This window comes from Danio aesculapii, chromosome 8, assembly GCF_903798145.1.
Source record: "Danio aesculapii chromosome 8, fDanAes4.1, whole genome shotgun sequence".
Classification (NCBI taxonomy): domain Eukaryota; kingdom Metazoa; phylum Chordata; class Actinopteri; order Cypriniformes; family Danionidae; genus Danio; species Danio aesculapii.
This window is the reverse complement of record NC_079442.1, coordinates 12,009,553-12,034,011: the sequence shown is the minus strand read 5'-3', so window position 1 is coordinate 12,034,011 and position 24,459 is coordinate 12,009,553. Positions and strand designations below refer to the sequence as shown.

Below are 24,459 nucleotides of genomic sequence, written 5' to 3'. Positions count from 1 at the left end.
TGAGCTTCAGTGTGGGTTCCTCCTCTAAAACGATGCATGTGTACTGTAGATGCTAACCCTTTTATAAGCAGCTATGTTAACTCTGAATAATAACAAAACATAGTCTCCCATTTGCCAGTTTTATTTTTAGCACATCAGGAGTCCGTTCTTCGTACATGGATTTCTCAATTAGCTGGACTTGGTTATTAATGATCCAGCATCGTTTTGTTTTTCAAAACTCATCTAAGAGTTTTGTCATAGCCAGCTTTAATTTTAGCTCTCAACACATAAACCCACTTCTATCTACTGAACCCAAAATTCTCAGAACACTCACCAAAACAAAACCTATATTGCCCACTAGTGGACACAGAGCAAAAATAACTGAACAGCTGTGTCTTAATGGTTAGAGCTATGGTTCCCAAAGTGGGGGTCGGGACAATGGCAGGGGGTCGCTTTGTGATTTCCAAAAGTCAAATAAATTTTATTAAACTATTAGACTTACCATATTTTATCTATAACCCACAGAAGATAAAAATAGTTTTAATAGTAAAAAACAACAGCATGCGAATGAAAAGCCATCAGCCTTTAACTTATTTTTTTCATGGGATTTGTGTGTTTACATTAGATTAGCAACCCAGCAATAGCGTCAGCTGCAGCAGATTGATTTTATAGCACCAGGTTAAACTTTCTGACCCCTTTATGGCAATCAAGTACATTAAAATAAATACAGGCCACAACTGAATATTGAGAATGATCTCTGAGTGGCGGTCTACAAAATTAAACCAAGAATAGACTTGTGCTGAAAACGTGTCTAGTTAGTTGAGGTTAAGATTAAATTAAACAAATTAATAAATGACTATAAAAATGATAAGGTTGTTAGACCGTTGCATGTCACCTCAGAAGAATTTGGGGGTTGCAAGTCACTGGCATTGTTATTATAGGGGTCGCTGGTTGAAAAGTTTGGGAACCCCTGGGTTAGAGAGTTGGACTTGTGATTGAAAGGTCACAGGTTTGAGTCCCAGCACCTGCATGGATTGTAGGTGGTGGGGGTAAGTAACCAGTGCTCTTAACACCCTCGATTCCACGTCTGAGGTAAGTCCCTTGAGTAAGTCAGCAATCCCCAATTGCTCACAGGGTATCGCAGCAATGGCTGCCCACTGCTGTGTGTGTGTGAAATTAGATGTGTTAAATGAAAAGCACAAATTCCCAGTATGGGTCACCATACTTGGCCCCATGTCATAACTTTCACTTTTCACTCTGTCATATTGACATCTTTCCAGGCTCACTTTCTTGTTGTCACCTATCACCACACTGTTTAACGTCAGCCAACAGCTTTCTAAGACTAGGTTCTACAACTAGAGGTTGTAACATTGATCATTTAATTTTGATGCACTTAGACACATTATCAGTGAAACAACCCAAGGGTCTTTTAACAACCATACACCTTGCACTACACAACCCATGACTCTCGTCTTCTGATCCACACACATGTTGAATCAACTTCTGTGAAACGCGGATGGCTTATAATCATTTGTAGAGTCTGTATGGAGTAATTTTAGGGCTCATGTATGTTTACTAAAATACACATGCATCTTTGTCTATGCAAATGTTGTAGATGGCAGGTATCTGAGCCTGGTGAGTGCTCCACTGTATGTGGACCCGGGGAGGCCCAGAGAAAAGTGTTGTGTGTCCGCTTCCATAATGGATCTTATTTGGAGGTAGACCAAAACCTGTGCTCTCAACCCAAACCCCCAGAAAATGTTCCCTGTGTGGTGGATGTTTGCCCTCTCAAATGGGACACTCAAAATAAGGTACACAAAGTTCAAGTATGTATTTTATTAATCAGGTTATAATCAGGCAATCACATGTTAACACCTGAAATTTAGATGTGTTTTTGTTGATCCAAAAACAAGTGGATATAAGAGACACATTACCGATCACGCCTGGCATTTACAGTAAATGCGCTTGTTTTGTTCACTTTCAACAACTTCTCTGATGAGGGAGAATATATGGGGTGTGTTGGATTCTCTGATCTTCAATAGCTACTGTGAAAGTTCATAAGAAAAATAAAAATCTTATTAAAATTACCACAACAATTGAAATGACTTTATAAATAGGTTACTTTATGCACTGACTAATGGAATTATAGATAATTGATTTATTTTTATTTCCAATCGCTCTCAATAGGCCTAGACACTTTGTTCTTTTTTTTTTTTTAATTTTAACATATGTGTGTTGTTTTTATAAAATTAATTTAGCAAATATTTTAGAACATCAAAAGTAATTTAACCAGGTTTATTAGAATAAAATTATTATGAACATGATCACATGGAATTGATCACATGAAAAGATCATCCAACACATGCATCATAGATGATGGACTTCTTTTATTTCTGATCAACTCCTGCCTGGACACGTTGCTCTTTTTTAAAATAGTTTTAATGTATATGTGCGGTTGTTTTTATAAAATCCATTTAAAAAATATTTTAGAACATCAGAAGAAATTTAAATTAGTTGAATAAAAAACATGATGCAAAGGATCAGGAATTGATAGTGTGGTAAGACTGATTATCCAACATATGCATCATCCTAAGGTTTCAAGGCTTTCTAAGGCTTAGTCTTCCTGAATGTTGCTTTGAATAGAATAAAATAATTAAAAGTATATTGAAGATATTTCACATTAAATTAAATGAAAGTTTGAAAAGCGTTTGAAAAACACTAGTTCACAGGTGTTACATGAGAACTGCTGTTTGAAAAAATGAAGCAGCCATATTTTTAAAAAGTAAATTGCAGTCAAAAATGTAGGCCTATTGAGATTTCATTCTACTTTATACATTTCTTCTCTCTAACACAAAACCTAAAATTCATTCATTAATTTTCCTTCGGCTTAGTTCCTTTATTCATTTGGGGTCCGCCAATGAACCGCCAACTTATCCACCATATGTTTTACATAGCGGATACACTTCCAGCTGCAACCCAGTACTGGGAAAAACCTAAAATTATCAATGACAAATTGTAAATCTCCCAGTGTTGTGTATTCAAGACTTTTACTCGAGACCTTATTTTAATATTCTTGGTCTTGTCATAGACTTGTTAGATCACACTCTTCACACCAGATAAATAAGATCTAGCCCCGTACGCCATGTCTGTTTCTCTGGGTATCCAGAGCCAGGGGAGCCACTCAATACCCAAACCTCTTAACTTGTATTTAACTAAATTAACAGTCTCCTATCAATACAGAGAGGAGCAGAAGCAGGAGACGAAGTAATGATGATAAAGAAAGAGCAGAGTTTATTGATTAATCTGAACTGATCAGGATAAATCCAACAAGTGTTATTATACCGCAAGCAACAGCAATGGAAAATTACTGTTCCACAACATTGTCCAGAGACAATACAGACCTTGAAATGGAGACATTCTCATGATTCTTACTCATGAAAATGTAAAGGTCCATCTATTAGTCCTATGGCAGAACTAACGGCATGGGTGAAGGTTAAATGCATGTAAGCCTTTTTAGCACATGTGAAAAGAAATATTTTTATTTGTTAAAATTTATTTTAGTTTCCAACTCCGAATTTAATCTGACTCCAATTTATAATAATTTAAATTTGGATTCATCCAATTCAAGCTGATTACCTTATAGGTTGTAATTTGGTCTAATTTAGATAGATTAACCTAATAAATCCTTATTTTCAGTAAATGGTTTATTGTTTACCCGAAGTCGCTTAGAGTCAGTATCCTGGCCAGTTACATCTGTTCACGGACACATCCTCGCCAGTTCTGGTTCTTAGATAGAAGATATAACTGTAAACTAATTTCCTTTAAGTAATATTAGGCCGCCTCATGCTTGCTCAAACATAAAGAAACTTTGATTTAGCCACTAGATTATATCATACTAAGTCAGAAATCAACAGGTCTCTAATGCTATGCCTATGCTTCATCCATTGAGCCTGAATGAATGACTATTCCTGGTCGTAGGCTGTGGAAACATCAGCCTAAACAATCTACTAGATTTAAGTGATTTTAGGATATATTAGAGTTAAACAAGAACTTTACATTTATTTGTCAGATAAGGTTTTCCATTCCAATTCACATAATTAAACAAAATAAGCCAATTCAGATTGTACATCAATTGCTCAAAGATACATTTAAGAGTTAGAGATTAATACCTGACCGTGTAGAAGTACATTGCAGTATATAAGCCTTGATGCAGAGCTCAGAGACTTATACACTGCAACGGGGTATCCTGGCTACAGAATCCCACAGACACTTTCGCCTAAATACTCAAATCATTCCATAAATAAATTCAATTTATTAACCATAAATTCAAGACAATAAAAGCTTCACCAAGAACCTTGCCTGGTCATGAGTTTATGTGAAGACCATTTTCTCTGGAATGGAGCATCTGGCAAAGATCTTATCAAAGTCAAAACCCAAATTAACTGATATAAGGGAGATTGTAAAATATTACAGTGAAATAAGGACCACTTTATCAATCACACAGAGACATTTAAAATGACACCAAACATGAATATAGAGCCACAAGATACACCATTAAAAAACTTAGAAATTCTGTGTGGAGCTGCTGTGGTGGAGAAGGGGGCCCAGGAGACAACCTGAACAACTGGTTTCCTATCTTCTTGATTTTGTATCTTTTAATCGCTGTGGTGTTAACGCTACGTGACACTTCGTAAATGATCCACAAGAGAAGAATCACACACTACATGATCGTCATCAGAAAAAGATTATGAACACTATTGGCTGCTTGTGTGCTAATTACATCACTGAAAGTGTTTCAAGCTTTCAAGAGAGCATTTAAAAATATTGTCAATCAGCTGATCGGATCAATCGCTCATCGGCAAGTGGATAGATACACAGAGTTTTTAATTTTTGTAATTTTATTACTCTTTGAAATAAAACTAACACATCTATAACACCCTGATACAGATATATCTTCAAAACAGCATGTTCTGTACCACGAAATAGCTCCTACTTGAAAGTGAAAATGAATGGGAGGCCCACATACTAGTGTTCTTGTATTTTAACTACATATTTATAGGCTGATATATATAGGCTTTATTACCAAAAAAGCTAATATTTTTAGGGCAATGATGTCATAAAATATGATGACAGGCATTTAAAGCTTATTTTTAATATCTCAATAAAAGTTTTGAATGTAAATATAATGACAAATATGGCGTTTTATATGAGAACAGTCAATAGGACCAGTATGGTAATTCTAATAGTTACTGAATTTTAGTTCCACTGTTAATATAGCTTACTCTTGTGTCTGTGTTAACACAGAATGAAGCGAAGGCATCGATGCCCATTCTGGCCAATCACAGACGTTTCTGTTGAGCTCCTGAGCACACTTCCATTCAGCTCATGCTGATATGCTCTTTCATTGGCTGCAGCTTGTCACTACATCTGACCGCACGTAGGGTTGAGTTGGCTGACTGCTCTGGAATATTCAGATAGGAATATTTGTCGGCGACGCCTCAGCAAGTCTCTTTGATGCGTTGTTCAGTAGTTTCACATAAAGGCTGCCAAGCGCAGCCCGATCTGTCGCCAAGCTCATTAACTTCCAAATCGGGCTCAAATCAGGCTTAAAATCCTGTAGTGTAAACTAGGCTTTAGGAAGCCAAGTCTACTCCAAGTCCCATTTAAAATAGCTCATGCTTATTGCTGTATGTTAACATTTTTTAAACTGATGTTGACACAATGTTCAATAGTTGGTGATTTCCTTGTGTGCAACTGAGCATGGCTTGAGACTAACTTTAGCGTGAAGGCAGCAGTTTCTTTCATGACAATCAACTCCCTTCTATTTTACGGCATGGCCACTTTCCTGCCAACTGCCTGATCGCAGCTGTTGAATATATTCAGCCATATGTACATTTGGTCTATAAGAGCAATCTGGTCATATGTGTTTTTGACTACCTCTGGAAGTGTTTGAAAGTGGACAAGCACAAAAGGTTTCACACCCTATTTACACTCGTACTTAGCATTGTCCACTTGTGATTTGATCGATGAAAACACATCCTAATTCTAGGTGTGAACAGGACCTAAATGTGCTACTGTTATAATTATCAGCAACATTTCAAAACTCTATTTTCTCATCTGGCCATCTCACTTTGCATCCATTTCACACCATGCATATTTTCTGATCCAGATTGTCACAGGCTTAGTGCTTTTACTCTAAATATGACATGAAATGGCACCGTATCAGAAGGCCAAGATTATTTTTAACATTGTACACTGCCTGACAAAAGTCTTGTCTCAGTTGTAAGAGCAACAAATAATAACTTGACCCCTAGTTGATCATTTAGAAAAGTGGCAGTAGGTAGACTATTACAATGAATCATCTGTTGAACTGCATCCCAATCACAAATACTGCAGAAGACCTATTGGAGCCCGCATTGACCCAAGATTCACAATTCAATTCAATTCAATTCACCTTTATTTGTATAGCGCTTATACAATGTAGATTGTGTCAAAGCAGCTTCACATAAAAGGTCACAGTAAATGAAATCAGTCAAGGTTCACAAAGAAATCAGTCAAGTTTGGTGGAGGAAAAATCATGGTTTGGGGTTACTTTCAGTATGGGACATGGAGAGATCTGCAGAGTGGAGGAGCTCATGGGAGTCAGACACAATATTAATTCTTTTTCCACTGCACCATGACTTTATATTATATACTGTACATTATTTATGTAAAGTGACAAGACTTTTGTCTAAGCAAAGTCAGACCTTACTGTCCTAATTAGATAATTAAAAATCAAGACATGATCAAATTATATTTTGGTAAAATAAGTGTAATCTAGAGGCATTTGCCTTTTTATATAAGCCACAACATCAGTATAACTGTATCATATTTATGCTTTAGCTTTATACAGTAGTTAAAAAAGTCATTTTATTAAAGTTTTCTTAATTCACTGTGACAATTAAGACTTCTAATTTTACAAAATACAAAAATCTGCACTGTTATGTTTTTTCCAACTTACAAAGAATTCACTAAATGGGATAAACACATAATAGTGACACTACAGGCAGAACTATGCAGAAATTTGCTATTGATACAGTGCAAAACCCTAAACCTCCAACACTAAATTGGCCAGTGTTTCAGTTTCATTGTCCTACCCCTGTATATGATTCTAAAATAAATGCCTGTGGTGAACCTGCTCTCAACAGGGTATGTCAGCAATGAATGGCCACATTGTATAATTGTAACAGTAGTTTTTGCCAAAATTTTGTAAGTTTAGTCATCCAATTTTATTGAGAAATGCTGCTGACTGATATAGTACTGTTACCACTAGAATATTGCATGGTTAGTAAAGGCTATGAGCCGATCAAATTCAAAAACCTTAAAGAACTGTTTTAAACATTAAAAAAAGTGTCTGTGTTTGTGTATGTTTAAGTGAAAGGAGTGTATTAATATGTATTAATAAAACTAAAGTCATGGGAACAGAGATGAGGTTCTCTAGGTGAATAGGGTTATAAGGGTCAAACAATGAAAAATAACATTAGATGCTCTGTTTCCAGTGAGGACTTAGAGAAACTTGTTCATACTTTTATCACCAGCAGGGTGAATTACTGTAATGGACTCTTCACTAGCCTTCCCAAAAAGGCAGTCAGACAGTTGCAGCTCATCCAGAATGCTGCTGCCAGGATTCTCACCAGAACCAGGAAATCAGAGCACATCACACCTGTCCTTGGGTCTTTACACTGGCTCCCAGTTAGACTCAGAATAGATTTTAAAGTATTACTACTGTCTATAAATCACTAAATGGCCTAGGACCTCAATCCATGACAGATATGCTCACTGAATACAAATTTAAGAGTTCCATCAAATCATTAAGATACAGTAAGCTTGAAATTTCAAGAGTTCAGTCAAAGCAGGGTGAATCGGCCTTCAGCTACTGTGCCCTCCACTGCTGGAATCAGCTTCCAGGAATTATCAGATGTGCTCCAACAATAGGCAAATTCAAATCAAGACTGAAAACACATCTGTTTATCTGTGCCTTTACCGAATGAGCCCTGTGCTAGTTTTAACACATTTTAATCTGTTTTTAATAATTTTAAATCTTTGGTGTTTTTATTTTCTTGTTTCTTTTCTTGTTTATGTAAAGCACTTTGAATTACCATTCTGTATGAAATGTGCTATATAAATAAACTTGCCTTGCCTTAATATAATTTTTGACATTTACTTGTGAAGTAATTTATTTTAATGTACACATTGCAGCCAATCAGAATCAAGTTTTCAGACAGACCATGGTATAACTTTATATAATCCAGTTATATGTGATCTTGTCTGAAGACCCAGCTGATCCATAGAGCTGCCCATGTAATGGTTCACTCCAAAAATGTTCCAATTTACGTTTGGAGTCCCATGACAGGCGAGTGCTCCAAGACTTGTGGAAATGGTAAATGAGGAAAATTAATACTAAATGTTAAAATATTATAAATCAACATTAGTTTGTGGTGCCTGTATGTATAATCCATGCATATGCATTTATGCAGGATCTCAGCAGGTTTGGTTCTCTTGTGTTGATCACCAATCACGTCTGGAAGTCCCAGAGGCCCTTTGTGATCAAACCACTAAACCAGCACTGGACACTCAACCTTGTCGTATATCAATATGCCTCCCTGTGTAAGCACTGCATAAATTCTACTTTCAGTTTAGAGAGCTACATTAAAATGAGCACTCTGTTTCTTTTCTAGTTGGCGCTACATACAAGGGCTATGCAGTGTGTCTTGTGGAGGTGGAATAGCAAAGAGAGTCCTGTTTTGTTCACTGAGGATTGAGGAAAGTGATGGAAACAATGATTTGGTGGTGGGAGAAACTGCTTGCAATTCTGTGCCCAGACCTTCAGAGGTAGTGGAATGTAATACTGAAAAATGTCAAGCCAGGTAAACTACCAGATTGTAAACATCACAAATTTACTGAATGTATAAAATGTGTGTAGTTTGTACACAGCCAGTCAGTTGTTGCTGTTATTTTCAGAGTGTGATTTGTTCAAATTCGGAAAAGGAATATTTGAATGAGAATATGATCTCGCCTGTTGAGGATGACATTGGCTAGAAAACATCAGAAAAATTAGAACTTAGAAAAGATTGTCTTAAAATTCTAACATAATATTAATCCTATTATCCACTCTTAAAAATACCAAAAATTAGGTTGTCAATAAATATTTTTAATTTTTTTGGAATTATTCTCATATAGCAGGGCCTCTAAAACTCTGGGCTGGAGGTCCGGTGTCCCGTAGATTTTCGCTCCAAATTGCCTCAACACACCTGCAAAGATCTTTGTAAAAAGCCTAGTAATGCGACAGTCACATTAGAGTTTGAGCTTGCGAAATTCTGTTGTATGGCACTGTGAAAAGGGGCGGGATTAAACAAGACGATTTGAAAAAAAAAAAAAGCGAGCAATTGGTCCATATTTGAAATTTCTGTACAGAGAGGTCATGTTTTGATGTTCGTTCGATTGGTCTCACACAGTCACACGATACTATTTCGCAGGTCAGAAATCACCAAACTTTGCAATGCAGCGAACCAGGGGCGTTGCTAGACCCCATTTACAGGGGCACGTGCCCCAGTATAAATCGCCAGTGCCCCAGCTTTGAGATACGTTTTACTTTATATGCAAGTGTATTTATTAAGAGTGGTAATCCCAGAATAAAGACGTTATTCTCTATGTGCAACCAAAGCAACGCTGATGAAAGCAATGCAGTTTATATATATATATATATATATATATATATATATATATATATATATATATATATATATATATATATATATATATATTTTTTTTTTTTTTTGGAGAGGGTGCTGTGCCCCAGTGGAGCTTCATGTCTAGCAATGCCCCTGCAGCGAACAGTAAAACTTGTTGCATGAGCTTGCATTTCCAGTCTGCAGCATTCGCTTGCGTATCAATGGAAGTCAATAGGGAGAAAAGTGCAGTGTGACCGGGGCTTAAGAGCTTGATTGGCTAGCCCATGTGTGTCTGATTGGGGTTGAAACTAAAATCTGCAGGACACTGGACCTCCAGGATTGAAATTGAAAACCCCGGTCAATTCTTGGAAGTCTTGGTGAAATTTAATGACAAAATTTTAAGATTCACATCATAGCAAACAGTTTTTGGTATTTTGTATCAAAAAGTAATTCAACAAAATAACACTTCAATGAAATTAAATAAAATATTTTAAGTAATATTTATTTATTTATTTATTTATTTCCAGTGTTATATTATATTATATTATATTATAAAAAAAATTTGGCTGTTTTTGTGAAATGATTCTGTAGGTGGCAGGTGGGAGACCAGGGTGACTGCTCAGTGTCTTGTGGGATGGGTGTTGCTGTGAGGAGTGTGCAGTGTGTTCAGTATGAGGGCGGTGTAGAAAGGGTTGTGGAAGAGGAAAAATGTGAATCAGAAACCAAGCCTCCTGTCACTGCACCATGCTTCCCACAAGTCTGTTCTTTCAACTGGGATGTGCACAGCTGGAGTGAGGTAATGTGTCCTACATCAAGTACCACCTTATTTTTTTTCACTTCAAATACCAGCATAATGACCATATTTTAATAAAGTAGTGTAGTTGACCTAATTATTCAGTGACTGCACAATTAAAAAATTGTTTTATTACTAATAAGAATATATATTGTCAGCAAAACATTGTGAATACAGTTTAAACATTAACAATGCACTGTGCTTACAGTGAAGGTAAAATAAAATGTGCTGTACCTTTAAAATTTAATAAAAGCAGCACAGTTCTTAAAGTAAAAATAAACTGCTGTTCTTAAATGTAAAGTATTACCATATAGTATTCTTCAAAACAAATTAACTGTCTATTTTTGAGTAGTTGTAACAGTAACACTTGGAAGTTACCTAAGTACCGATGTCAGTATGTTGCATGTCAATATTTTTATATCTTTGAAATCTAGATAGATTAGTAACTTATTTTTCAGGGTCACCACAGCGGATTGAACCGCTAACTATTCCAGCATTGGAATATTCCAGCATCCAGTTTTTATGCAGCCGATGCCCTTCCAGGCATAACCTAGTACTGGGGATTCACAAATATACTCATACATTATGGCCAGTGTAGTTCATCCAATTTACTTATATATATCTTTGGACTGTGGGGGGAAACCGGAGCCCCTGGAGGAAACTCACGGGAAGAGGAGAGGAGAACTTCTTGCTTTGAGGCATTGCTAACCGCTGAGCCACCGTGCCACCGTGCCACCCAATTTGTATAAAAATTATTTGCAATTATATATTTAAATTAGAAATTATATCTACTTGCAATGTGTCATCTATGTGTGTCCGAATATGAAGTGATTAAATGCATAAATACTAGTGGTGGGCTGTTATCGGCGTTAACGTGCTGCGTTAAAGCGAGACTCTTATCAGGCAATAAAAAATATCGCTGTTAATCTATTCTCTAGGTTGAGATGGGAACTGGGTCTATTCTATGCAAGCTATGATGACTTTCACCTTGATATTTTAGTGCGGATGTATACCTGGCCAAATTGCACTGTAGGTTGCGAGAACGAGTCTTCGACCTGTGTGTATTCCTATTGTGAAATTACCACATCAAACGTGACATGCTAACGTGGATGCAGTTCACTAGAGGGAATCTGATTAATGTTAGCTCTATCAGGCACCTGTAGAGTTTATGCGTTCGAGTTAAACATATACAAATAAAATGAACCAGGAGCTTTTTAAAATGAATGACAATGAATGAAAGTCAAACTGGTGAGCCGTCTGACAAAAAAATGTCCTTCTGAATCAAATCAGCAGGATGCCCTTCTGGATCTTTCACTTACTTCGAAGACACTACTGACTACGTTTACATGGACTTCTGTAATCTAATTATTTGCCTTAATAGACAATAATATAATTAAGGATATAATTAAGGTGTTTACATGAAGTGCTTTTATGTAAGAGTTTCCTGTAATTTTGGGTGACTTTAACTGCAGTTTGACCGTTTCACCTTCACTCATGAACATTTCATTCATGCCCCCATGACAAACGGGTATTAGATGCAAATAAAGAGTAAGGACTGATGAGAGTGTTATGGAATTTAATAACATCGCCGAATAGAAAGAAAAAACTTCCACATTTCGTGACGTGTGTGTGCGGTCCTTTACTAACAGCCGCATGTGTGAATCTTGTTAGAAAATATGGGGAAAAGTCCTACATGCTGGTAATAGTTTGATTGTGGTGTTTACTTCAATAATGCCACTAATATATGCATACTCCACGTCTTAATTCCATTTCTGTTTAGTTCAGTTATGACTTTAGTTGATTAAGGTAATCAAAAAAGAAAAATGGCTTTTTCGACCTCATGTAGGCCAAAAGTTCAAAATTCATGTTTAACTGAATAAACAGTTAGTAAACACAAGTACATCTTAATGAACATAATTTATTTTCATCACCAATTATCATAGTAGAACAGTTTCTCAAGTAGTTTGTTATGCATTTTGGAAACAGGAGATGAGCCCCTGGTCTAATGCGCCACCTGGCTTGAGAAACCCGTTCTAAGAGACTTAATTTTAGTCATTATTTTGGTAGCACACATATTCTGAATGCCTTCGGTAAAATTCAAATGAGCCATTTTGTCTAGATTAATTCCAAAATTACAGTGAGATTAATCTAGATAATTTTTTTTACCTATGCCCACCTATAATAAATACACTATTTGATTCATTAATACGTGATTGACAGATTCATACATGCAGCATTTTCGTGGTTTGGAGCAATTGAGATCACATTTTAAGTGAACCATGCACCAGACCACAATTTCAGCCAGACTTGGGTACATCATTTGCATCATCGTATACATAATAAACATCATCAGGGTGTCAGAGGGGGTCTTAAAAAAATTAAAAGTTGATAAATCAATGTAGAGAAATTTAAGGCCCTTAAAATGTATTTAAAAGTCTTAAATGCTATTTTGCAGGGTATTAAACTAAATAATTTTTGATTATGCAATGTATGGTTGTATGCTAAACTTTGCCTGAATTAAATCTGCGAATATCAGGGTGCTGTGCAGTTTATGAACGCAATAAAATACGGGTAGACTTGACATCATGCTGCTTTGTTTATTGAAGTAACCAAGGCAACACCATTTTTTCTGCAGTTCTATAGGTGCCAATCTGCTGAATTAGCTAGATTTTTTGTAAATGAATAATGTTTTAGTTTTGGATTTGTTTCCAACATTAATATTTAGTAAATATACTGTAAGTTAAAATCTCGCCAGTGTTTTCGGTTGAAACCTAAAGTTGTTTTAAGGTCTTAAAATGTATGGAAAGAGTCTTTAAAACATCTTAAAAGGTAATGAATTTCACTCTCTGATTCCTGTATATACTCTGATCATCTGCTTTACCACCATCATCTCCTCTAACTGTACATCGGCATCTACCACAAACAACGAAATCATGAACAACAAAAATAACACCAATAACAACCTTCAGGAAATTAACCAACAAAAAAACAACCCACAAGACAACCCTGATCTTCTCGAATCTCTTTCTGCAGCTCAACTTCTCCCAACACCACCAGTCTCCCAACTCGAGGCTGCCATGAGAGGTGGGCGTATAACTCGCTCCACAACCAACAGATTTCAGTCACATTTCTCCATCCACTTTAAGACATCAAAATACTTCACTGCCTCATCTTGCATCTCCGCCACCTCCTCCGTCCATCCGCCAAAAAGAATTACCATCATAAAAATCCGGAAACTGCTCGATGACCTCAGAATCCACACACCTAGATCTCTCAATAAACTGGAACTCCTCAAGCTTTACAACAATGCACCATCAGACTCTCATCCTTCCATAAGCCCTCCTGCAAGACCAGCGACCCAGAAAAATAGTTCACGTTTCACTTAATATCCTCAAACTTCCCGCTCACAAGAAAGAGAAAATCAAAACAAAACTGGCCTCCCCAAATGACGTCACGCACTCTTCCGCAACAAGACTTCATTCAGGACAACCCCGCTTCTCACACTCTTCTCCAGTACTACTCCACTCCTTTTTCCTGGCCTCCCGCCCCCTCTAGCTCTCTTATCAGCCCTCATTTCACTTCTACCTCTAATGCTCAATTTCATTCTTTTACTTCTGCTCCTTCTGCCCCTTCCCAAAAACAAATGTTATCTTTTCTTCCCCAACCCTCTGCTTATGGCCCCTGCCTCTTTCCTCCCAAATTCCTCCTGCTAATATTTCACCTTTTTCTTCTTCTCTTCCTACTGTACACACTAGCACTGACCCCGCCCATCTTTTCTCCTTCCATACACCGGTTTCCACTGCACGCCCCTCATTCACTCTGTCCACTGCCATACCCCTCCCTGTCCTCTTCTCTCAAACCTTCCCTTCCAAGCTGTGATATCTGCCAGAATTTTTATATCAGTAGATGTCAATGAATGCCCTGCAGATACCTCCACCTGTGTTCTTACTGTGGAGGCGCCCACGCCAAAATTATCTGCCAAGTCCTCAGAGCAAACAAAAAAAAATCTAAAAAATTACCTGTTGACTCCTGTGAATATTCCTGACCTTGCTCTAGAATTATGTTCTCACCCTGATACTAACTTCTCTGATTTTCTCATTTCAGGTCTAACCCATGGATTCCACCCAGGCGTCTCAGCTCTCCCTTCTCTCAATCTCTTTTGTCCCAATCTGCCGTCTGCTAGCACTCAACCCAAAACTGTCGATTATCTAATTAAAAAAGAAATAAACAATAACTTCATGATTGGACCATTTACTGCCCCTCCCTTCAATGTCTTACGCATTAGCCCTATAGGCATTGCAACACGTACATTTTCTGGCAAAAAAGGCCTAATAATTGATCTTTCATCTGTGCACAATTCCTTTTTTTCCAAGCAATCTCTCTCATCAAAATAGCCGGTCACAACGCCTGGCTAGCCAAAGTAGACATCTCCGCCTTGAAAATCATGCCAATCCATCCAGGTTTCTGGGACCTTTTTGGCATTCATTGGCATTCCCTATTCTATTTTGCAGTTCGACTAACTTTTGGATGTAAAAGTAGCCCAAAAATATTTAAAATGATGTCAGAAGCATTATGCTAGATTTTGTCTAATCACCCGCACCTCATTCACCTTCTAGACAATTTTCTCATAATCTCTCCCCTGTCATCACCTCCGGCTAAACACCTAGCAATCACCCAACAGGTTTTCGCCGATCTAGTAATTCCTCTTGCAGAGGAAAAAACTTCCTGACACAGCACTTCAATCGAATTTCTGGGCATTAACCTAGACTTGCAAAAATTCCATACATCCCTTCCTAAGGAAAAAAATTAAACCGAATCTTTTCTCTATCTCAAATATTCCATGTAAAACAGACATGCACAAAACATGAACTCCTATCTATCTACCTACTCCTATCCGCATCATACCCCAAGGCCGCTCAATCATTACTCACCTCCTTCAACTTTCTCCACAGTTCACGGTTTGAAAGAAACAATGCTTCTCTTTAAACCAGTCACAAAGAAGTCAGCTTATGAATTTCCTTCCTTAAGCAATGGAACGACTTACTTTTTCTACAGCGACTTGATAGCATCCCCCATAGACTTTATTTATTCACAGATGCCGCCCCGTTTTGGAGGTTTCTATAAAGGGCGTTGGTTCACTGCAACATGGCCCCCAATTGATGACTTATCTGGATATCTGCTGAAAAAACTATTTATTATGACTGCTGAACATGTACCAGGTTGCAAAAAAGAAATTGCTGACTTTCTTTCTCATTTTTTTTCCCAGAAATTTTGGTTTGGCTCCGGAGGCAGACCCCCACCCAGTGCCTGTCCCTCCCTATTCAGAAATGATATTGTCATGAACCACCCCCTTTATAACCTCCGCCAAACCTCCCTATCTCTCATCTTACAAGCAGTAGCCCCCAGAACCCTCCATTCATACCTCACAGCATTAAATACATTTAAACACTTTCACACCCTCCATAAACTACATTTCTTAGATTTTTCCCTTCTCTCCATCACTTCCTCTATATCCCACCTTCACACTGCAAAATGCATCCAAGCAGGTTAAATCAAAAGCTATCTCAGTGGGATCCAATTTTTTTCATAAATTAATCCACAGGTCCTCTTCCGACACTATCACTAATGCACAAACCTCTCTCCTTATTTTTAAAGGCATTCAAAAAACCCACCCCACCACTCCCGATTCTAGACAACCCATCACACTCAACATTCTTTCCTCATGCATTCACATCCTACGCAAAGGTTAAATTTCATCCCACACAGCCCACACCTGAATGATATGTTCACCATAGCCTTCTTCAGCTTGTTCAGATGCTCTGAATTAAAAGTTACATCCAAATTTAACCCTTTGCTCCACTCCACTATTTTGGATCTAACTTTGCAAGATAAGGAAACCATTTCTTTTCTAATCAAACGATGTAAAACAGGTCAATTCCATAAAGGATATTTTATTTACATTTTCAACATGTTCTCCCCTACTCTTTGCAAAACCTCCAAGCATATATCTAGGTCTAAAGAGATCACAAGAGGCTAACCCGCAAGCCCTTCTTTTTACTGACGACGCTAACCATCCAATAACTTATTTCTGGTTCCAAAAACACCTTAAATAAGTTCTCCGCCTCTCAGGTTTTTCCCCTGAGCCATTTTTCAACCACTCATTTAGGATTGGCGCCGCCACCTCAGCAGCCCTTAATGGGCTCTCACCAACCACTCAGCCCCCGCCCCAGCACTGTTAGCCCCACAGCAAGAACACTGCCGGCCCTGGTCCTCGCCAGACTGGTGGGTGTTTTTTGTGTGGAGTTTGTATGTTCTCCCAGTGTCCGTGTGGGTTTTCCCCGGGTTGCCCAGTTTCCTTTCACCGTCCAAAGATATGCATCATACGTAACAGACTAAGCAAAACAGGCACTTTGTCTAGCTCCCTTCCTCCTCAAAGTAGTTTACCTTAGCCACTTTAGCCGGGGAGTTTTTGAGATCTACCTGAGCTCAAGCTACCCTCTGGCTCTACAAAAGGGAGGGAGCCCTAAACTCGAGGATCCCTTGAGCTCAGGGCTGTCTCCCAGGACAGCATACCAAACAAGCTTATGATAAATCATCAGCTAAGTGTGAACTCTTGAAACAGTTATTCCATAGATCAAGTCTCATTTTATGCATGTAGAGTCAATGCTTCTCAGTCTCTCATTTTCTTTCTTTGTTTTCCAATATAGTGTTCTGTATCATGTGGTTATGGGATCCAGTCTCGGGCTGTGTCCTGTATGGGCCCATCCAGTCCATTTCCTGTTAGTCCCTTTCTTTGCCTCCACTTGCCAAAACCTATCACCGTTCAGGCCTGTTATAGCCCTGACTGCTCCTCAGTCCATACCTCCACACCAAAGCCCAACAGCACTTATATCCAGTCAACTCTCCAAAGAAAAGAGGGTATGTGGAGAAGTCCAAATGTGATTACAAAAACCACAGCAGCTCCAGCAGTCAGACGTATCAAGATAAAGAAGAGTTTCCCAACCATTGTTCCTACAGCGGACATGATGACGAGCACTATGAACGTGTCAACAGAAACACCACAGACCAGTTAGGTGGCACATATCTGCTAACATTTAACATTAAGTGTCTAAACAGGGCATATTTTATAGTTTTGAAACTGAATATTTGAACTAAATAATAAAGCATGGTATATATTACATGATTTGTATATACATGTAAAAGTATACAAAAGTATATACAGGTTTATAGTATAATATTAATATGGAGTCTGTTCTCCCACTGCAGCTCATAACAGCTTCCACTCTTCTGGGAAGGATTTTCACAGCATTCAAGAGTGTTTTTTTATTGTACCCTTGCCTACATTTTACAAGTACATTTTATCTGATTACTGTATTTTTGGGGATTAGTACTTTACTTGAGTACAATTCGAATTATTGCTTAAACATAATACAATTTTAAAGAAAAAAGTACTTTTTTACCCCTTACAATTTAATTTACAGTCAAAAAGTACTATTTTTTGGAGATCAATGAAGTGCAATGAAAAAATCACGTATTTAGATAAGTACATATTAAGTAAAAATTAATATGTTAATATTAATAAAATTTAATAAAATTTCAGTGTAAGTACATATTACTTAAGGCCACTTAATATAAATTGGGATGTATTCTTCCAATGATAATTGTTTTAACATTTATGAAGTTGGTCAGACATGTTCATCTGTCCTTTAGAAGTGATGTCATGCTGCATCAATTACCACAATGCACAGCACATTGACCTGAATCTGAGAGCAATTATTGATGCATTACAAAAAGGATATATCACACCTCGAAGGGCACTTCAAAATGAAAACATGGCTGCCATATTGGAATGTTGTTCCAAATTGAAGTGCTCAAAATTGGCCACTTTAAAAGCCCTTTGGAATGGAGATTTTCAAGGGTTACAACTTCTTTTCAGTTTCAAAAGAGCTAGACTAGACTCCCACAATTCTAAAAATCAGTTTCTGCTTAAGTTCAATCAGATTTTACCAATTTGAGTTCCATGTTGCATATTGGTATTAGACAGGTCTTGTGGTTTCACAGTTAAATACAATGAAATACAAACAGTTCTAAATGATAAAAAAATTGCACATGGTTCAATCATTTCGTATTGTCAGAGATTAAAAGCATATACAAGAATGTGTACTTTTTAATTTTTTTTTTAACTCAAACGTATGTAAAACCTAAGTACAATATTTATGCTATACTTTTATGGACTTGTACCCAAACATGTTTCTGGCCAGATACTTCTACTTTTAATTGAGTAAAAATGTTATGTAGTATTTGTACTTTCACTTGAAAAACATTTTAGAGTATTAAACTGTTCCCACAAAATGGAAAGCTTAGTATTTTCCATTAAGATTTCTCTTCTCTGTAAGTAAATGTCCAAAACGTAACCTGTCAGCCCCATGTCATTATCCCTAAAAGACCAAAATTTGAGGGATTGCTGCTAAACAGAGAATTTAAATATGCATAGGGGTTGGGGATTGATATATGAACAGACAGATGAATGAATAGGGGGACAAAACTAAGTCATTTTCTCTCGTTTTAGGTTTCTGTGGGCAACTCCTGCTTCAAGACTCAGGAAATATTGATCTCCGCAATGTCACTGAGAGGAGATGCATATTTGCTATTGGCCGACCTCTTGATGAGGTTATTCAAATCAGAATTATTTCCAGTACCCTTAACTGCCAACAGAGTAAGTGCTGATCTTTCATTGCTTACAGTCAGGGGAATCTGTAATAGCATGGTGAATTTTGTGCATATTTATGTGTTCTTTTAGAGGAGAATATAGCCCTGTATGACAGACTTGTCCTAATGCGTCTTTGTGAGAGGATGAGTGGTAAAATGGTCAAATCACGAACAAATGTTCTTTTGGTACGCCAAAACCGTCTGACCTCTGGCAATGGAGTGGTACTATTTTATCAGAGTGTAAAGAAGAATAAAGGCTACAGTGGAGGTAAGTTATTACAATCAAACCATAATATATTACTTTAAAATGCATACTGTAGCCTACTTTAGTTATGTTTTACTATTTGGAGTTACTTTTCAGTTATTTTAGGAAATACACCACATTTTTTGTCAAAAATTATTAGAGAATAATGTCCAAAAATATGAGCCAAAATAATTATGCTCTGCCACAATGATTAGCACAGTGGGTTTATTCTCCCTCCAGATGTTGACAATTGTGCAGCAGATGCATAAAGCACTGCGGAGAGGATATGCCATGGTCAAAGTTTAAAAAATCTTAATATTCTGTCCTATTCTATCTGCTTATGCATGAACGATACTGTAATAAAGTTTAAAGACTCCCTGGCCATGGAGAAGAAATAGATGGAGAATTAAAACCAATAATGATTTTAATAATAAAAATAAACATTAATAAAATGGGTGATGGCAGCTCCCCACAGTGACTACCACCAAACTGAAAGCAAAACGAACATAAAGTGTCCAGGCCTGGTCCTCTCTCATCCTCCACCGCTGTCTCTTCTCCTTTCAAGTTTCCAGACCTCCTCTGTGAGACTGGAGACATGTGGCGCACACAGGTGACAGACATTAACATTAACGCCACCAGCCTCATTTCCCACATCCCACACTCTATACACACTTTCACCATAAAAGCAAAATCGACTCAAATAATGCTATGACAGGACATTTCTATGCAGTATACTTGTTCCTGCTGCTTGCAATAGCAGTACTTTGCTGTCATGGAAACACTGGCAAACTGACTCCACCCTATTGACTCATTCACTGACAATAGGACCACAAAACCAGCAGTATTGTGAGTATACAGTAGTTTATTACTATTTACCAGAGATGGCAAAAGGACACAGATCTTTTACTCAAGTAAAAGTACATAAAATCATGTTTGGAATAACTCTAGAAAAAGTTGAAGTACTGACTATACGTTTGCACTCAAGTAAAAGCAAAAGAAAACAATGACTTAAAGCACACCTATGGTGAAAAATCTACCTTAAAGCTGTTTGGACAGACATGTGTGTAGGTATAGTGTATAGACCGTCATATTGGGGTGATATAAACACACTCAGTCCTTTTTTTTCCCCAAATTTAACAACATAAAAACGGTGGACCAATTGGAGCGGTTTTGAGACCGACCGCAACTTGACTTAGGAGTGTGGTCCCCCCGCCCACCAATATTGATTGACAGCTGCATATTAACATGTCTCCTTAGTAACGCATATAATATCAACAAGACAGGACGTGCGCAAAGCAACCGGGAATAAAAGGTCTGTTCAGTTTGCTAGGATCATCAATCATCATCAAATGTGATCAAGAGTGAGTTTTACAAGTTTAAGATGTTTTAAAACAGGGCATGTGTGTAATAAATTACAGCGATTTACTTCATCAGCACAGCCACGTGTCAGAACAATTATAAAAGAAGGCGCTTCAATCCTGGTTTGTGGACGTTAAATCAGGTTTATTTTGTACATTAACATAACAAACATTCATACAGCAGTGGATATTAACCTGTATCCTGTCACATATGCGTGCAAAAAGTGTGCAAAGCTAAACGCGTGGGCTGTCTGTGTGTGTGTGTGTCAGCGCTGTGTGTGCGTGTTTGTTGTGTGTCTGGGAACTTTGTAACGACATTGTGTATGACTCATCTCTGCAGTTCCACAACAAATGCATCAAATACTCATTGGTAAAGTTCTTACTGTAGTATTTCTCACAAACGTTACGTGAGATCTGCTTCCTGAGGCAGCCGAGGGCGGCGAATGAGGCATGATGACAGGCACGTGGGAACGGTGGGCGGGGAGGACTAGCCTTAAAGGCGCAGAACAAAAAAAATCGCAACAAGCGTTTACCAACTATAAAACAGAAACTTCAGACAACTAGAATAAATAATCTGATGGGTGTTTTGATCTGAAACTTTACAGACACATTCTGGGGACACAAAAGACGTATCTTAAATCTTGAAAAAGGGGTAACCTATGTGCCCTTTAAGTAAAAAGTACCCTTACTACTACCTGGTTTAGTTTCAAGCTTCATAATGATACATTTAATAAGTGCTAGTCAGTTGTCTGTGGCCACTGTGCCCCACTATGCGATTTTCAGAGTTGACTTTGGGTGCTCAGTAGAGCAGTAGAGCAGGTCTTTGTTGCCAATTGAGATGACTGAGAGAGGAAAACAAAGTTTGTCTGGCTACAACTCTTCTCATCAATGTGCAATGGCTGTGACCAAAAGTGGATGAGGTATTAGCTAATATTCGTTATTCGTTATTTTAATGATTGTGATGTTAAGATGTACTTGTGTACATATTATCAATATGTCGACTGCCCTACAAGGAGCGAAAAGACTTTAGATATGTGCTATGGAACTGTTAAAAATGCATATACCTCATCAGTTCTCCCGGCACTGGGAGCGGCTGATCACAGTGTGGTTTACCAATGTCCTGTTTATTTTAGACTACTTGAAAGGCAGAAACCCCAAGAAAAGTCTGTTTAAAGTATGGAACGACGGCGGCTTTGCAGGGGTGTTTTAAATGTACAGAGTGGGATATTTTCAATGCGGATGACAAGTTACTGATTATATTCATTTTTGTATAAATTCTGATATACCCTAATGATAAACCATGGATGTCAAAAAGTTTGAAGACTCTTATATACAAGAGAAGGAATGCACATAGAAATCAGGATGTGGTGGGTCTGAGAGATATACAGAGAAATATTAAAAGACAAATACAATTAGATAAGTATGTATCATACTTATCATACTAAATCATCATGCTGTCCAGTTAGTGTCTAAATCACAGATAATGTGGTCTATGGCAGTTAAAAAAAAATCAGTAAAACACTTTGTCAGCAATGTGCTTCTGACATTCTAAAGGGCCAGGCTTCTCATCAGATAATCTTTTTCTTTTCCTCTCATGGCCCAGCTCCTTATTAAATATAGGGGGCACCTAAATTTAGGAGAGTATCCCAGCTATCTCTGAGATTGTGCATCTCATTTTTATTATCCCTTATATCAGCTGCTTTAGCCTCAAGGGATATTTTCCCTGACTGGAGAATTACATTCCTATCATCACTGCACTGCAAAACTTTAACCCATACTGTCAAAAGCACAATAGTATCAAATGAGCTAAAGTAGTTTCTGAGTCTAAGAGCTTCTGCCCTGGCCTCAATTGGCAGTCTGCATGTGCTTAGAGTGGCATTCAGGGCCACTAATTCTTTCAGCAGGTGTTTTGCCACAGGTTTGACTGCGTCAATTCGAGCACTACATCGAGTGTCAGATAAGCTGTGCAGAAAGCAGCCTACAGTGTCTTTGCACACAGCCAATCACTCTGGACTGGCACCTACAAATCTGTACAGATGATTGATGTAGCCAACAAATGTAGACACTCCAGGGCTTGAGCTTTCAGCTTCCACACCCACAAGAAAGACTGTTTTTTTGTAATATTTGTGCCTGGACTCCCTTGATCTTCCCTGACATGTTTGCCCCATTATCAGAATCAGAATCAGAAAGAGCTTTATTGCCAGGTATGTTCACACATACGAGGAATTTGTTTTCGTGACAGAGCTTCTACAATGCAACAGAGACAGGACAAAAAACAAAATAACAGAGACAGGACAAAAACAGATAATAAATATATTTTTAAAAAAATAGAATTAAGTAGTGAGTGCAAATATACAGATTGACAAGTGTATGTACGTGTTTATTACTATATACAACGTTATATGTGCTGCTGTTATGTGCAAATTGGCATGTAAGTGTGTGGTTAAATAAGTGTATATGTGTATAAAAGTGTATAGCAAGTAGTGATGTTGGTTCCACAATTATTATCATCAAGTGTTCATGAGATGGATTGCCTAAGGGAAGAAACTGTTTCTGTGTCGGGCTGTTCTGGTGCGCAGTGCTCTGTAGCGTCGACCAGAAGGTAAAAGTTTAAAGAGGCAGTGTGCTGGGGGTGAGGGATCCAGAGTGATTTTGGCAGCCCCTCTGCTCGCTCTGGATAAGTACAGTTCTTGGGGAGTAGGAAGGGTTGTATCAGTGATTCGCTCAGCAGTCCGAACTATTTGACGTAGTCTTTGGAGGTCGTATTTAGTAGCTGAGCTAAACCAGACAGTTATTGATGTGCAGATGACTGATTCAATGATGGAGGTGTAGAACTGTTTCAGCAGCTCCTTTGGGAGGTTAAACTTCCTCAGCTGATGAAGAAAGTACAGCCTCTGTTGAGCTTCAGGTCCTGAGAGATGGTGGTGCCCAGGAACCTGAATGACTCCACTGCTGCCACAATGCTGTCAATGATGCTCAGTGGGGGGAGAGCAGGGGGGTTTCTCCTGAAGTCCACTATCATCTCCACTGTTTTGAGCGTGTTGAGCTCCAGGTTGTTGTGACTACACCAGACAGCCAACTCCTTAACCTCCTGTCTGTAAGCAGACTCGTCACCGTCCTGAATGAGGCCGATAAGTGTGGTGTCGTCTGCAAACTTCAAGAGCTTCACAGAGGAGTCTTTTGAAGTGCAGTCATTCGTGTACAGGGAGAAGAGCAGTGGGGAGAGGACACCCCCCTGGGGGGCGCCAGTGCTGATTGTGCGGATACTAGATGAGAATTTTCCCTGTTTCACTAGCTGCTGCCTGTCCGTCAGTAAGCTGTTGATCCACTGACAGACAGAGGTGGGCACAGAGAGCTGAGTTAATTTGGGCAGGAGAAGTTTTGGGGTGATAGTGTTAAACGCCGAGCTGAAGTCAACAAACAAGATCCTCACATAGGTCCCTGGTCTGTCTTGGTGTTGCAGAACATAATGCAGTCCCATATTTACTGCATCATCCACAGACCTGTTTGCTCTGTAGGCAAACTGAAGAGAGTCCAGTGAGGGTTCAGTGATGTCCTTCAGGTGGGCCAGCACCAGTTTTTAAAAGACTTCATGACCTCAGATGTTAGTGCCACCGGTCTGTAGTCATTAAGTCCTGTAAGTTTGGGTTTCTTTGGGATGGGGAT

The 24,459-nt window shown here is 38.2% G+C and overlaps 1 protein-coding gene across 3 annotated transcripts in view; it reads left to right on the top strand.

Annotated features, from left to right (window-relative positions):
* Nucleotides 1–24,459, top strand: part of adamts13 (ADAM metallopeptidase with thrombospondin type 1 motif, 13) — a 75,793-nt gene that overhangs the window by 38,325 nt on the left and 13,009 nt on the right. For all 3 annotated transcript variants that reach the window (XM_056463177.1, XM_056463176.1, XM_056463179.1), the window contains 8 exons: nucleotides 1,595–1,790; nucleotides 8,293–8,398; nucleotides 8,496–8,625; nucleotides 8,697–8,885; nucleotides 10,281–10,485; nucleotides 17,190–17,550; nucleotides 19,052–19,198; nucleotides 19,283–19,459. In XM_056463177.1, the coding sequence (XP_056319152.1) occupies nucleotides 1,595–1,790; nucleotides 8,293–8,398; nucleotides 8,496–8,625; nucleotides 8,697–8,885; nucleotides 10,281–10,485; nucleotides 17,190–17,550; nucleotides 19,052–19,198; nucleotides 19,283–19,459 (1,511 nt within the window). The remainder of the gene's footprint in view (nucleotides 1–1,594; nucleotides 1,791–8,292; nucleotides 8,399–8,495; nucleotides 8,626–8,696; nucleotides 8,886–10,280; nucleotides 10,486–17,189; nucleotides 17,551–19,051; nucleotides 19,199–19,282; nucleotides 19,460–24,459) is intronic.